The sequence below is a fragment of the Epinephelus fuscoguttatus genome, linkage group LG16 (genome assembly GCF_011397635.1).
Source record: "Epinephelus fuscoguttatus linkage group LG16, E.fuscoguttatus.final_Chr_v1".
Taxonomy (NCBI): Eukaryota; Metazoa; Chordata; class Actinopteri; order Perciformes; family Serranidae; genus Epinephelus; species Epinephelus fuscoguttatus.
This window is the reverse complement of record NC_064767.1, coordinates 16,467,958-16,482,169: the sequence shown is the minus strand read 5'-3', so window position 1 is coordinate 16,482,169 and position 14,212 is coordinate 16,467,958. Positions and strand designations below refer to the sequence as shown.

Genomic DNA, 14,212 nt, shown 5'->3' with positions numbered 1-14,212 from the left:
GTGTGCACAGCAGAGTCGGTGTCGTCAAGTGATTTTGTCATAAACCTTTGGTAATGTAAACCTACGTGATGCTCGTGACTCCACAAAAACTCCATATATGTGAATGTGTGATAGTTGTGGTATCATAACAGCCTGTCACAGGTTACAGCGTGATGATTAGAGGAGAAATGGCAGAGCATAAAGGTCCAGGTGGAAAAAAAACAACATTTATGATTTTGGTAAAACAGAAGGAAATCACCTGTTGATTCATATATATATAGATTCCAGGGGACATTTTTTGTATTTGGGAGCTGTTTAAATGTGTAATTTGTGGTAGATTTTATTTTGTTTAACTATTAATATTGTATACAGAAACTGAATTCTCTGAAAATTTGAAGGCAAACTGTAAAACTATCACTTATTTTGTTGCAATTCTATGTTCTTAAATTACTAGTTTGTCATACCCTCAAATATTGTAAAATTATTTTAAGGCTACAACGCCCACCCCTATTTAAGATACAAATTGGTCAGTTAGCCAAGGATCGTCAGTTTACTCAATGATAAAAAAGGGGTCCCCTGATGAAAAAGGTTAAAAACCACTGGTCTTTGAGATGATACAACTCATTACACTGAGTAGGAAGCTAGAGCCGGCAGGCGGTTAGTGTAGCATAATGACTGAAAGCAGGGGAAACTGTTTGCCCGGCTCACTCCAAAGTTCAAGAATACGCCTACCAACCGCTATAAAGCTCATTATTTTATAGTAGTGTAACTCCCTCTGAAACCTTACATGAATCTCCATGCTCAAGTATTTCGTTAAGGCTTTGTTCTATTACACAAGTGTAGAAAAGTGAAGTGTGTTTCCATTGTTAAAGGCTTTATATGCTTTGCAGTATTCATGATCCCTCGCTGTAGGTAATGTAATAGCATTGTGCAAAACAATGTAAAGATGAACATGCACCGTGGCATGCCAGCTCAAACTGCAGAATAATTCTTTAACAAATTAAAGCAACACAAAACCCATTTGCTCACTTTTTCCACTTCATGTAAACTTGCTTTCAGCTCGTCTCTCTGTTGCTCAGCAGTCGGCGGTGCCTCTCTGTCATTTTCCAGCATCGTCTCCAGCCAAGCCTGCTGCTGGGCCCGCTTCTCTCAAGTAATGAGATTAATGCATGAGGAGAGCTTTAACCTTGAATTTAGCATCCAGCTCTCACTACAGCTCACTCCAATAAAAAAAAATGTTGCATGGTAATTCATGGTTATGCTAATCTGGCTGGGTTAGGTTAATTCACTGAGCGGGTTGTGAATTTAAACCTGTTATTTAACGGCGGTGGCTTGCAGCAGCTACTTGCTCATGCTTTCTGGGTTCCTCAGCAGCTGTCGGTCTACTTTATGATCCCGCCCGCATCCACTTCAACCTTGTTTGCGTACGGTTTGAATGAATGGATTGTGACAAAAACCAGCTTTGGCAAGCGCTCATTATAAACACAGAGACAACCACTCATGTTTTAGGGCAGACATAAACAATCAATTTGCATTTAGATGAAGAAAAGCGGACATAAACTTAGATCCTGGAAAAGGGAGGTAGAGACAGCACTCTTATTAAAGTTGCTCATACATAACATTGCGGAAAAACCGTCTGAATTATAATGTTTGGATGATATTGATTAAGAGCACATTGTGATCATAATATAAATCCAGATTTCCAGTTTGCTCTCATCTCTAATGCAGCTAATGATTGCTGAGGGAATAGCGAAGCAATAAGACAGCGATGATGATGCCTCTTCCTCTCTAATCAGGTGCTGAATGAGGCAGTAGGGGCCATGATGTACCACACTATCACCCTGACCAGAGAGGACCTGGAGAAGTTCAAGGCGCTGCGCATCATCATCCGCATCGGCAGCGGCTACGACAACATCGACATCAAGGCTGCCGGAGATCTTGGTGAGACAGAGACAGATGCAGACAAATAGGAGGAAGATAGATGTAAGAAGTGAGGTTGTTCAGAAGCAGACAGTAAAAATATGCTGAGAATAATGAACAAGGAGTGGTTGTATTTGCCCATATGGCTCGTTCATTCACTACAGCATGAGGAAAAATAAAGAATAAATCAAAAAAATGATGCATTATGGATAAGGATAGTGCACTTTTGGATGGAAGCCAAACCAAACTCTGCTTGCTGTATTGACTTAACATAAATAACATATGTAGCAGGAATTATTACATACTGTAAACAGAATATGTAATGGCGCTGATTGCATATGCAGAGCAGATGCTCCAACTGATATGAAACTCTCCCTCCGATTCCCATTTGGCCCCTTTGGCATATGTTTGGTATGAGAGCGGGATTTAGTGTGATATCCTAATTATTGTCGTTTGTGCAAATACATCTTAGTACGCTGACATAGATTTTTTTTTTTTTTTGAGAAATGTTCTTTTCATGGGCATAATTAGCAGTTATAATTATCCTCTTATCCTTCACAGTTCAGTTTTATACACAGTGCTTTTTTTATTTTGTAGAGGGTCATAAAGAAAAGAAATTTCCTGCCAATTATTTTGTGAAATAAAACATGAATCTCTCTTCAAAACAGCTACAGTAATTATAACCGACTATTATAACTACTAAATCTGTGAAGCAATTATGTCATTTGAAGTGTCTATGTCGCTTTCATCTCTCGAGCTTCATTGTTTCTCCTTTTTCCTCTCCCATCTGACCTTTTCTAGGCATCGCCGTGTGTAATATTCCCTCAGCGGCTGTAGAGGAGACAGCAGACTCAACACTTTGTCACATCCTCAACCTGTATCGGCGAAACACCTGGCTGTACCAGGCTCTCCGGGAGGGCACGCGGGTCCAGAGTGTGGAGCAGATCCGGGAGGTGGCGTCGGGGGCGGCCAGGATCCGAGGAGAGACGCTTGGTCTCATTGGATTTGGTGAGCTCCTTCTGTCTTTTCAGCAGTGGATTGTTTGTTGGTTGACAGCAACTGTATGTAACTATATGACAACTACTATGGCCATCAGGGACAGCCTCTCTTCTCTTTATTAAATATAAATCTCATTTTACCTGCTTGTTCAAATTCTGAGATTAAATGTTTTTAATGTATCTTAATTTTTGCAAGGCAGCTCCTCAATTCTGATATCAGTTAGGGGTGGTAATTATCCTTTCATTGTGTTGTCACTGTGTTTCCAGGTTGTCAGTTTGCTTAATTTTTTGGAACTCATTAGGGCTGAAAAAAATAAATATATATATATTCACTTTTCTGTCGATAATTGTCATAATTAAGTCTGTTAAATGCTAAAAATTGTGAGCAAGATTAAGATGTTGCAGCCATGTTAGTTGCTCTGTAAAGATGGATGCAGGCAAAGGCTGTGTTTGAAATATAGATAGTAAAAATAATGGACGTAGCTATAGTGATGTCACCCACTGTTTGTGGACTTGGCATTTGGCATTTTTGCCATTGCCATCTTGGGTTTTTTTGGAGCCAGAAGTAACCATATTTGGACAAGAGGTTGGAGCTGTATAGGAGCGAGAAGTGGATCTCACTCATAGACTGTGGTGATGCCTCACTGACAGCCTGTCAATCAAAGCAGCAAGGGCCCTATTTATGCAGAACTTTAAACCTTAATTACATTGACTTGGCTGAGTTATATAAAGTCACCCCTTGTGCAGTTGTTAAGAATGTTGAAATAAATTATAAAGGTGAAAACCATTTTTTGCACCAGGCTGTAAACATGTTAATTTCTGCTGTATAGTTGGGCATTTTAACATGGGGGTGTATGGGGATTGACTTGCCTCTGGAGCCAGCCTCAAGTGGCCATTCATGGAACTGCAGTTTCTGGCACATCCATGTTAGCTTAATTATTTTACGGCCCCAGAGGTTGCAGCTTGATTGGATCACATACCAACATACTAGTCGTACAAAGTATGACGTAAAATTGAGTATGTAATGCGTCCACACTGCATAGTATTTAGATTTTTTGTTTGTGAGAAATGCCTGGATGTGTACTACATTAGAAAAAATATTTGGTACTGGATGCAAATCCTAGGATAGCGAAGAAAAGGCTCGCCTCACTCTGCCTAAACATTCTTACCCCAACCCCAACTAGTTCCACTCCTCTTACCTAAACCGAGCTAATCCAACCAACAAAAGCAACAAGTACTAGCTAGTCAGAGGGAGTGTAGGGGCCTAGGGGGGTCATTCTTTCACTATCCTAGGATTCCCACATTTACTTACTGGACATACTCAACTGCCCCACAATGCACCACGTCTCTTCAGACTGCACAATAGCCGAGATTTTGAGACAGGTTAGAAGCTGTTAATATGTCACTTTATTAAGTTTTAACATTTTTCACTCTTTCCATTCTCAAGATGTGGTCAGTTTATACAAATATTGCCTGTCTGGAAATTTGCTAGATGTTTTTGGAGATGTGAGAGGTGCTGGCGTTGATAAAGTCATGAGATGCAGTCACATGACTGTTTTGCTTGCGCATACGTCAGTGTGAACAGTGTCGGTAATGGCATACTGCCCACTAAATAAACTTTTTAGTAGGTTGTATGCAGTATATCCAACTTGAGTATGTAGGCAGTATGTCAGTATGCGATTCCGAACACGGCCATGCAGATACTTTAAGCACATTGCTAACGTTAGTATGCTAACAAGCTCACAGTGTCAGTGCTAACATGATTTTTATATTAGTATTAAACACAAAGTGCAGCTGTGGCTGGTTTAAAAAAATAAAGCTATTAGTGAGAGATTTATTTTTGCGTATTAGATACATTAAAATTTAATTGGATGACAAATGTTTTGAACTAGCAAATGTTTGGCATTTGTGCTCATTAAACAATTAATCATTAGATTTGCTGTGATTAATTTTCTGTCAAATAACTAATAGATTAATCAGTTCATATTTTCAGTGCCAGCACTCAAATACACACATGCATTTTTTTAAGTTGCTGTTAAGGGATAGCTGCACTGTCCGAAGACTGAGTATTAAAACCAAGCTACTAAAATCTGAATCCTCTCTTAGTGTGTGATTTCTTTCCCTTTCATGCCTCCATCAGGTCGCTCAGGCCAGGCGGTGGCGATGCGGGCCAAGGCGTTCGGCTTCAACGTGATCTTCTACGACCCCTACCTCCAAGACGGCTTGGAGCGCTCGCTTGGCGTTCAGCGAGTCTACACGCTCCAGGACCTGCTCTACCAGAGCGACTGCGTCTCCCTTCACTGCAACCTGAACGAACACAACCACCACCTCATCAACGACTTCACCATCAAACAGGTAGGAGGCCCTTATTCATTGTATATCTTTCTCATATGAAGAGATGAAAAATAAAGGAAACAGATTTTACTGTCTCACATTATACATGGTCTGAGAGGCAGAACGAGCCTGCAACTTACCAAACACTGATAAACCTCAATTGGCAGAAGCTCCCCCTCATTACCCAGCAAAGCGGGCTGCACATTCTCCTCACTAGGCTAATGATTCCTGGAGATTGGTAGCACAGCTTTAACCCAGCGGACTGGCAGCTGACTTGGCTGGCCACTAAGCATTCCCTGGGTGCCAGCGCTCCTTTGTTGGCAACTTCCAATTATAAGCTGTTTAAACAACCTTTTAATGAGTGGTAAGATACCCGGAACACGCACATACAAAGAAACACAGACGTTTGAGGAATCTGTGTGGATCCGGAATAAGAGGGATGAATGTTTGGGGGTGGGGCAGCTCTTTGTGTTTAATGTCTGTAATGTGCTGGGAAGATTCGCTGTAATCAGCCTGTTCTTCCTCACAGTTTCATAATTCTCAGGTCACTGTGACCCAAACAGGCCAAAGTGTCTGTGTGTGTAGGAGTCAGCCAGTGTGTTCTTGTGCTTGTTTTTCGAAAATGAGCCAAGCATACTGACTTTCATGTTGGAAAAAATATGAATTGTGACATTTTTCTCTCAGTAAAACATGCAATACATAATTAGGACCATAATTGTTTATTGCTTTTATTCCTTTCACTGTATTTATTTTACTTTTGTGTTTTTATGTTCTTTAATGTTTTATTTTTTAATTAAACTTTTATTTTATTTATTTATTTTTAATTTAATTTAATTCTATTTTATTTTATTTTTATTTATTTTATTTTATTGTTGGTTTTTTTTGTTCTAATCTTTCATTATTATTGGTCTGTCTTCTTGTTTTACTTTTTCAGTAATTTAAAATTATTACAAACCAGTACACATTAGCATTTCTCAGCAGTTGAATGGTATAAATGTTTGCAATTTTTCCTGCTGTATAATCCAACATACTGTACATTTAAAGTCCACAACATGTTTATGCAGCACACCACACCACAATTCTGAGTTGCCATTACAGCAGTTAGTAACAACCGAAAAATGCTACTGACCAGCCAAGTCACTGTCAGGCTTGCAAGTGAACCAGCCTTGATGAATCAGCAGCTAAGCTAACCACAGCATGCACTTTAACCCCCAAATTTATTTAATTTTTTACACTTTGGGGATCAGTTTTAATATGATAAATAAGAAAACACTCTTAGTCTTCCCCTGATCATTGCTGCCACCTGGAGGACATACATCAAACTGCTGGTTGTGTTAAAATAAATGGTTTAATAACTATTTGCAGCATGTACAGCTGCTGAAAGTGACAGCTGCTTTGAAACTGCATATGTTTTCACTAATTGTGTTATTAGCTTTCACAAGAAAAATCAAGTTAAATACAATGCATGTTCATCTGCATCGTGACATACATGTTAGTGTCTTATGTACCGTGAATAAAAGCTTCTGTGAAGATGAAGGGATTAGTGTCATTTAAATGTCTCCTGTCTTTGAGAGGCCTTTTGTTATCTTGTCGTTCTTCATCTGAAAAGCGTTTGTCTCCCACCACGTGTTGTCTTCCCACGCAGCATTGAGCCAATGACAGCCACCCTGGGTGTGCAGCCTCAGAGCCACACATGTTGATTGCTGGAATTATTTATGCTGCTGTTTTTGTGTGTGTGTGTGTGTGTAGATGCGTCAAGGTGCTTTCCTGGTCAACTCGGCACGGGGAGGTCTGGTGGATGAGAAAGCTTTGGCTCAGGCCCTGAAAGAAGGGAGGATACGGGGAGCCGCCTTGGACGTCCATGAGTCGGAGCCTTTCAGGTGCTTATGATCACACCTTCTTATTCAGACGGTTCATTGTTAAACATATCGGACAAGAATCTCAAATATGTAATACACCCAAATAAGGGAAGGAAATCCCAATGATATCAAGAACAAAAGAAATTCTGCCTCTTGCATCTCTTAATCCCTTTGTTTCTCTTTTCTTTCTTTCATTTCCTGCTGAACAGTTTTTCCCAAGGTCCCCTGAAAGACGCCCCCAACTTGATCTGCACACCCCACACCGCCTGGTACAGCGAGCAGGCATCACTGGAGATGAGAGAGGCCGCCGCCACAGAAATACGCAGAGCCATCACTGGTACGGAGACACCTTTGAACGCATTCCCACTCTCACAGATTTTTCGGTTTCTCAGCTCACCTCTGCTCAATCTCGCCCCGACACAGGCCGTATTCCTGACAGCCTCCGAAACTGCGTCAACAAAGAGTTCTTTGTTACCACGGCGCCCTGGGGAATGATGGAGCAGCAGCAGCAGCCTCAAGTTCACCCTGAGATCAATGGTGCCGCCTACAGGTAGGAGGGGGATTTATGTGAAGGAACTCAGCGAGCTACTCACATCACACAGAGATCACCTGTGTCACCTCAACACCTGCAGTAGCTGAGGCTCAACACACGGGGGAGGGGGAGTGTAGATGTTCATATGTATGTTTGACACAATTCTGACTTTCTTTTCCTGAATATTGGGCTGGGTCCTAGTTTTTGTGGCGTATTAATACGTAGAAGTTGGCCCAAATGAATTGATCCATCGTTTCTCAGTCTCTATATTGTCTCAACCAGAATGAACTGCTTCTCTCACACAGCCGAATGAACCAAACCATGGTACAGGCCATAGCAACGGGGGGAATGCAGGACAAATTATATACCTAATTCTCAACCAGGTAAATGAATGCTTACCACAGCTGGCCCACAGGCCAGAGCAGACGTATAACATCATTAATAAATACCAAAGCCCATTGAAATCTGTGGCCCCTCTTTCTGCTTCACACTCTGAACTCACATTTCCTGTAACTGTACCCACTCTATCCAGCATCTCATCAACTCCCCAAACCCCACCACCACCACCACCACCACCACCCTGAAACACAAACACAGCTCACAGGATCACTCTAATGTTGGACACTTTCTATACATGTACAGCTACATATGGCACACTGGAAATCAAGAGTAGAACAAGAAGTGTAATCCAAATATTGCAATGACTGTTTTTTATTATGTAAATTGGTAGGTGAAGTAAGAAAAGCAGGAAGGTTTTAGTTGTAGAGCTTTTTCTTATGGAGTTATGTCATCACAGGGAAAGAAGAAAGGGATTAAAAAATCTTAAACTTTTGCAAAACCCTCAATAACAAACCTGGGATATTATTAGTTGTTTTATTTGCAATGGAGTGCTGCAGGGATTAAGATTTTTTTTTCAGCCAACCCCAAAGTTCACCCTGGTTCCCTTGAAAAAACCCATTGTTATTTTTCTACTTGATTTTACATAACTGCAGAAAATAAGCTCTGTGGCAAACAACAGTTTATGATACTTAGACGTTTTGTGCAGCAAGATAATCATCACAAGCGACCACCACTTTGATGACTTATGAAGTGTAAATGCGATCGCCAGAAGTAAAATGCTAACCATAGGTTATAACCAAGCTATCCAAACTCCCCTATTGGATAAAAATCAAACCTGTTGCAAGACATCTTGGAGTCTGGTTTGACAGTAATTTTTGAGCAGCACGTCACAAAGCTTCTGCAATATTTTTATCATCTTAGAAATGTTTCAAAAATCCGATCCATTTTTTTTTTACACACCTGGATCACTGCAACAGCCTATTTTCTTCCCTGAGTCAAAAATCTATTAATGGATTCCAGACTGTTCAGAATTCAGCGGCCAGGCTTTGAAACAGAACTGAGAGACGTGATCACATCACTCCAGTTTTCGCCTCTTTACACTGCCAGAATGTGTTAGAATACATTTTAAGATTTTACTGGTTACTTTTAAGGCTCTTCATGGTTTCTCTCCCAGCTATATCTCTGACCAGTGCCGTACACACCAGGACGTATTTTGAAGTCCTCGGGCAGAGGTCTTTTGTCTGTTCCAGAGATCTGGCTGAAAACTAAAGGGGACAGAGCGTTTGCTGTCAGGGCCCCGAGGCTCTGGAACAGTGTGCCTGAGGAAACCAGGTTGAACGAGTCAGTGATCTCTCTTAAGTCCCCTCTTAAAACATACTTCAGAAATCGGAGAGCCTTTCCTGATTTTACTTGAGTTTTATGTCCATTCACATTAGTTTTTATCAGTTCTTTTAAATGTTATTTACATGTAAAGCACTTTGTTTTGAAAAGTGCTTCATAAATAAAGATACAGTATGATTGCATGTCTTCAACGTTGCCATCACAACCAGGCTGTAAAGCTGCGTTCACTGTGACAATGCACTATAGTCTTATTAAGCCACTTGTTAGCGACCTTCTTTTATAGGAAACATAAAGGCTTCAAAATTCAGGAGTGGGGTATTAACTGTTGTAGAACAAAACATGAAAGTCTCATGTGTTAACCACAGACCTTATTTCAGGCATCTAAACAAAAAACGTTGAAAAAACCCAGTGACTTTAAGATGAAGGACCCAGGAACGCTAAAATGCTAACTCATTTCCGGGTTTTAGGACTTACTTCTGCACCATTCTAAGACCCCCCACATACACACACTTTTGCCCTTTCAGCTCCCTGTGATAAAGGAACAGTTCACCCAAGTTATAAAAAAAAGAAGAAATATTTTTTTCTCATTTACTGGGGAAATTATTTCACTATTTTTGGTAAGACGTAGTGCTGATTAATAGTTTTCTGAAGACTATGAAACAAACAAAATTCCATTGACCTCCAGTATTGTTGGCAGCAGATATCTTAGTATCTTAAAGGTCCAGTGTGTATGCTTTAGAGGCATCTATCAGCAGGAATTGTGTATAATATTCATTTCTGTGTTTTCATTGCCTCAGAACGAATCATTTATATCTACATACAGAGCAGGTCCTCATCCATGGAGTCTGCCATGTTGTTTTACAGTAGCCCAGAAGGGGCAAATCAAACATTCACATTTTCCATCATAGTTCTCTGACACAGTTGGCACCCAAGAAAAGTTTCAGTTCTGCAACCTCACCACTAGATGCCACTAAATCCTATAAACTGGACCTTTAAAAACCTGAGCAGTAAAGCAAAAACTCTGTATGGCTAAATATAACTGGAGGGAAAGTAAGAAATAATGTTTTTCTTTTTGCAATTTGGGTGAACAACCCTTTAAAATCCTCCCCTACACCAGATAAGGATCCTGAACATTCTCATGTACTGCCTCCATGCTGCTGTGCTCCTTGCACTATGTCTAAATATTTAGTATCATAGAGGTGATGATGCTCACTAATGCTCAGATGTTTGGATTCTCTGAAATGTTTATTTGTATCCCCAAGAGTAAATCATTATCTATATATTCATTTTAATTGCACAGTTTTTCAGATTTCATGTGTTGATTTGTTTTTTTAATTAGCAGTTATTATAAAATCCCACTTCAGACGCTAATGATCAGGAGCAACAAATATTTGTGGTGGGGAAAAAAGTGTAACAGATGAGCAGCAGCAGGCTTTCTCCAGGATTTGCCGTTTTGTAAATAAAAAAAAAAAGAAGGTTACTTTAAGTTAAACAGTTTTGCTCTGTATCACGCCTGTTGATCATTTCCTGTCCTCCTCCAGATTCCCTCCTGGTGTGGTGGGCGTCGCCCCCGGTGGGATACCCGGACCTATGGAGGGGTTGGTGCCTGGGGGAGTGCCCATCGCCCACACCCTGCCCCCCGGTACCCATCCGTCACAGGCCACCTCCCCCAACCAACCCTCCAAACATGGCGACCCCATGAGAGAGCACATGACTGAGCCGTAGGACTGCTGCTGTGACCGAGCAGGGGGCTAAAACCGTTGTAAACAAACAAAAAAAAAAAAACAGAAACCCTACCAACTCAACCATCCAACTGTACGCTTGACTTCAGCCATCTGAACCTACCAGCAGACTGCCTGCCGGGCAACGTTTCACACGTTTTCTTTTTGTATGAAACCACTAAGCCCTGAGTGAGGACAGTGGATGAGCTGCCACACTGAGATGGGACTGACCGTCAAACTCATGCGACGATGATCTGAAACCTTTTCCTCCCCCCCTATCTGTTTTTGTTCTTCATTGATTTACGTGATATTTTAGTTTTTATCTTTATTTTTGAATATATTTCAGGGGGGATTCCTCCTGACTTCTGGGACACGTTGACATTTCCACGTGCAGGATGGAACTCCGACCCGTCCTCTCTGCTTTAACGTAAGAGCTTGAAGGGACAGTGACTTCGTAAATGATCCGTCAAGCCTCATTTCCTCCTCTTCCTCGTCAGCTCCACCCATTGCAGCGCAAACATGTCTCGTGTTATTTTGTTTTGTTTTTTACTTTTCCTCTGTTTAGCTTATATTCTGTGTTTCTGTTGCAAGTGAATATCTGTTTTCTGTTCTTCAGTGTGTGAAAATGAATGGATTCACAGTTTTGTTTAGCAGACAAGAAAAGTCAGCTGATGACAACAGCAGTATCTGCCGTCTCCATCAGAAATCTGGACTCCATCTTTACTCTTTTCTTATCGTCGTGGCTGGTGGCCCATGAATGTAGAGACAAGATGCGGGGCAGTAGTTCCATGAAGAATGTTTCGGCTTATGAGGCAAAATTACCCTTTCTAACCAAAAAAAATATATTAAAAAAAGGAGGATAAAACAGACTGCCATTCGTGGTTAGATATTGTATGTTGAGTGTGTCACATCAATTAAATATTGCTGTTGTAACTTTTCCAACTTTGCTGAACTGAGGTACCTACAATATTTGGTTATTGTCATGAACAGCATCCCAAATATGACTTGTTTGCATCCAAAGGACCTACAGTATGTTGCAGCACCAGCTAGCGAAGTAGGAAATTACAGAAACAGTAAATCTCTTACTGACTCAGGAAAAAAAAAGATCAACATTCAAATATGTCCAAATCTGACCAGAGAAGAAAAAAAAGACTGGATTATTGCTTTTCACGTCTCCACCTCTTTCTCCATTGTGGTATATTTTTTTTATATATATATATCAAATGTACGTTTTTTGATGTTCAAGGTTTTCAGTCCTGTTAGATTTGTATTGCCTTGTTAAATGTTCTTATAATCATAGTCTTATGTGAACGACCCCGCCCTCTCCTCCTTATAGTTTCTTCTTCTTTGTTTTTCTGCTCTAATGAAAGCCAGCTGTGGCTCTCGGGGGCATCATGCCCTCTGTGGACAGCAGCAGCCACATCCATCCCTTTTAGCCCCATGATGTTAGCAAGAGACGGCTGCTAGCAGACTGTTTGGTTTTTAGTGTGAGTATTTGTATTTGTTTCTTGTACAAGGTGAACATATAGCATACAGTGCAGCTGGAAACAATAAATAAAACTTACTGTTCTGATTGATGATTATGGCTCTGTGCGATGTGTTTTTCTTTTCTTTCTGGATACTTTTTTTTCACAGATGTTTGTAAGATGCTTAAAAATCCTCCAAAATGGAGGAATTCACTGACACTGTCAGCGTTAGTAATCTTAAAATTATACATTCATTGTTCAACATACATTAAAAAGTCAGTGTAGATTTTGCTATTGAATTATTTTTTCTTACTTCCATTTGGTAAATATACTGCTATATGCTATGCTATACTACCACATTTTTGACAGTTTTTTTTGACATGTAATACTATGACATTTATAGCAGTTTTTCAAACATACTATATATGACATTTTTGACAATTTTTTCGACATCCTATACTACGACTTTTTTAGTAGTTTTTGAAACATACCATACTATGACATTTTGACATTATGACACACAGTACACCAGCACCACACGGAAGAGTGGAGGGGTTGTCACTATACTATGACGTTTTTAGCAGTTTTTTCGACATGCTATACTACAACCTTTTTACGATATGCTATACTATGATGTTTAAAGCATTTTTTTCGACATGCTATACTATGACATTTTGGACAGTTTTTTCAGCATGCTATAGTATGATGTTTTTCAACACGCTATACTATGGTGTTTGTAGCAGTTTTTTGACATGCTATGCAATGACGTTTTTTGTCATGCTATATTATGACATCTTTTGCAGTTTTTTCAACATGCTACACTATGACGTTTTTCACAGTTTTTTCAACATGCTATATTATGACGTTTTTTGCCTGTTTTTTTACATACTATACTATGACACTGTTGGCATTTTGGACAGTTTTTTCAGCATGCTATACTGTGATGTTTTTGAACATGCTATAGTATGGCGTTTTTAGCAGGTTTTTTGACATGCTATGCAATGACGTTTTTGTCATGCCATACTATGATGTTTTTCACAGTTTTTACAACATGCTATATTATGACGTTTTCAGCAGTTTTTTTGACACGCTATACTATGACATTTTTACGATATGCTATACTATGATGTTTAAAGCAGTTTTTTCCCCACATGCTATACTATGACATTTTGGACAGTTGTTTCAGCATGCTATACTATGATGTTTTTCAACACGCTATACTATGGCGTTTTTAGCAGTTTTTTTGACATGCTATTATTTATACAGTCTATGATTATGACATCTTTTGCAGTTTTTTTTAACATGCTACAGTATGACTTTTTTTTATGTTTTTTTGGACATGCTATACTATGACGTTTTTCGGCATGCTATACAATGATGTTTTTGACGTTTTTTTTCGGCATGCTATACTATGACATTTTGAACAGTTTTTTCACCCTACTATACTATGACATTTTCAACAGTTTTTTTGACATGTTATACTATGACTTTTTGAACAGTTTTTTCACCATGCTATAGTATGACATTTTTGACAGTTTTTTTGGCATGCTATACTATGACTTTTTAATGATATTTTCAACGCCATACTATACTGTGGCTTTTCAGTGACATTTTATATGACATACTATACAGTGACTTTTTAATGACATCTTTAATGCCATACTATACTATGAAATTTTAATGACATGTTTAATGGCATAGTATACTGTGACTTTTTTGTGAA

At 39.6% G+C, this 14,212-nt stretch overlaps 1 protein-coding gene across 5 annotated transcripts in view; it reads left to right on the top strand.

The window, feature by feature from the left end:
• ctbp2a (C-terminal binding protein 2a) overlaps nucleotides 1-12,600 on the top strand; it is a 90,240-nt gene extending 77,640 nt beyond the window's left edge. For 4 of the 5 annotated variants that reach the window (XM_049600545.1, XM_049600544.1, XM_049600543.1 and 1 more), the window contains 7 exons: nucleotides 1,776-1,920; nucleotides 2,701-2,907; nucleotides 5,038-5,252; nucleotides 6,981-7,111; nucleotides 7,300-7,427; nucleotides 7,514-7,640; nucleotides 10,844-12,600. In XM_049600545.1, coding sequence (XP_049456502.1) covers nucleotides 1,776-1,920; nucleotides 2,701-2,907; nucleotides 5,038-5,252; nucleotides 6,981-7,111; nucleotides 7,300-7,427; nucleotides 7,514-7,640; nucleotides 10,844-11,027 — 1,137 coding nt within the window. In that variant the 3' untranslated portion in view covers nucleotides 11,028-12,600. Of the gene's footprint in view, nucleotides 1-1,775; nucleotides 1,921-2,700; nucleotides 2,908-5,037; nucleotides 5,253-6,980; nucleotides 7,112-7,299; nucleotides 7,428-7,513; nucleotides 7,641-7,927; nucleotides 8,006-10,843 lie in introns of all 5 variants that reach the window. The other variant, XM_049600547.1, reaches the window with a different exon arrangement.
• Nucleotides 12,601-14,212: the final 1,612 nt, after the last annotated feature.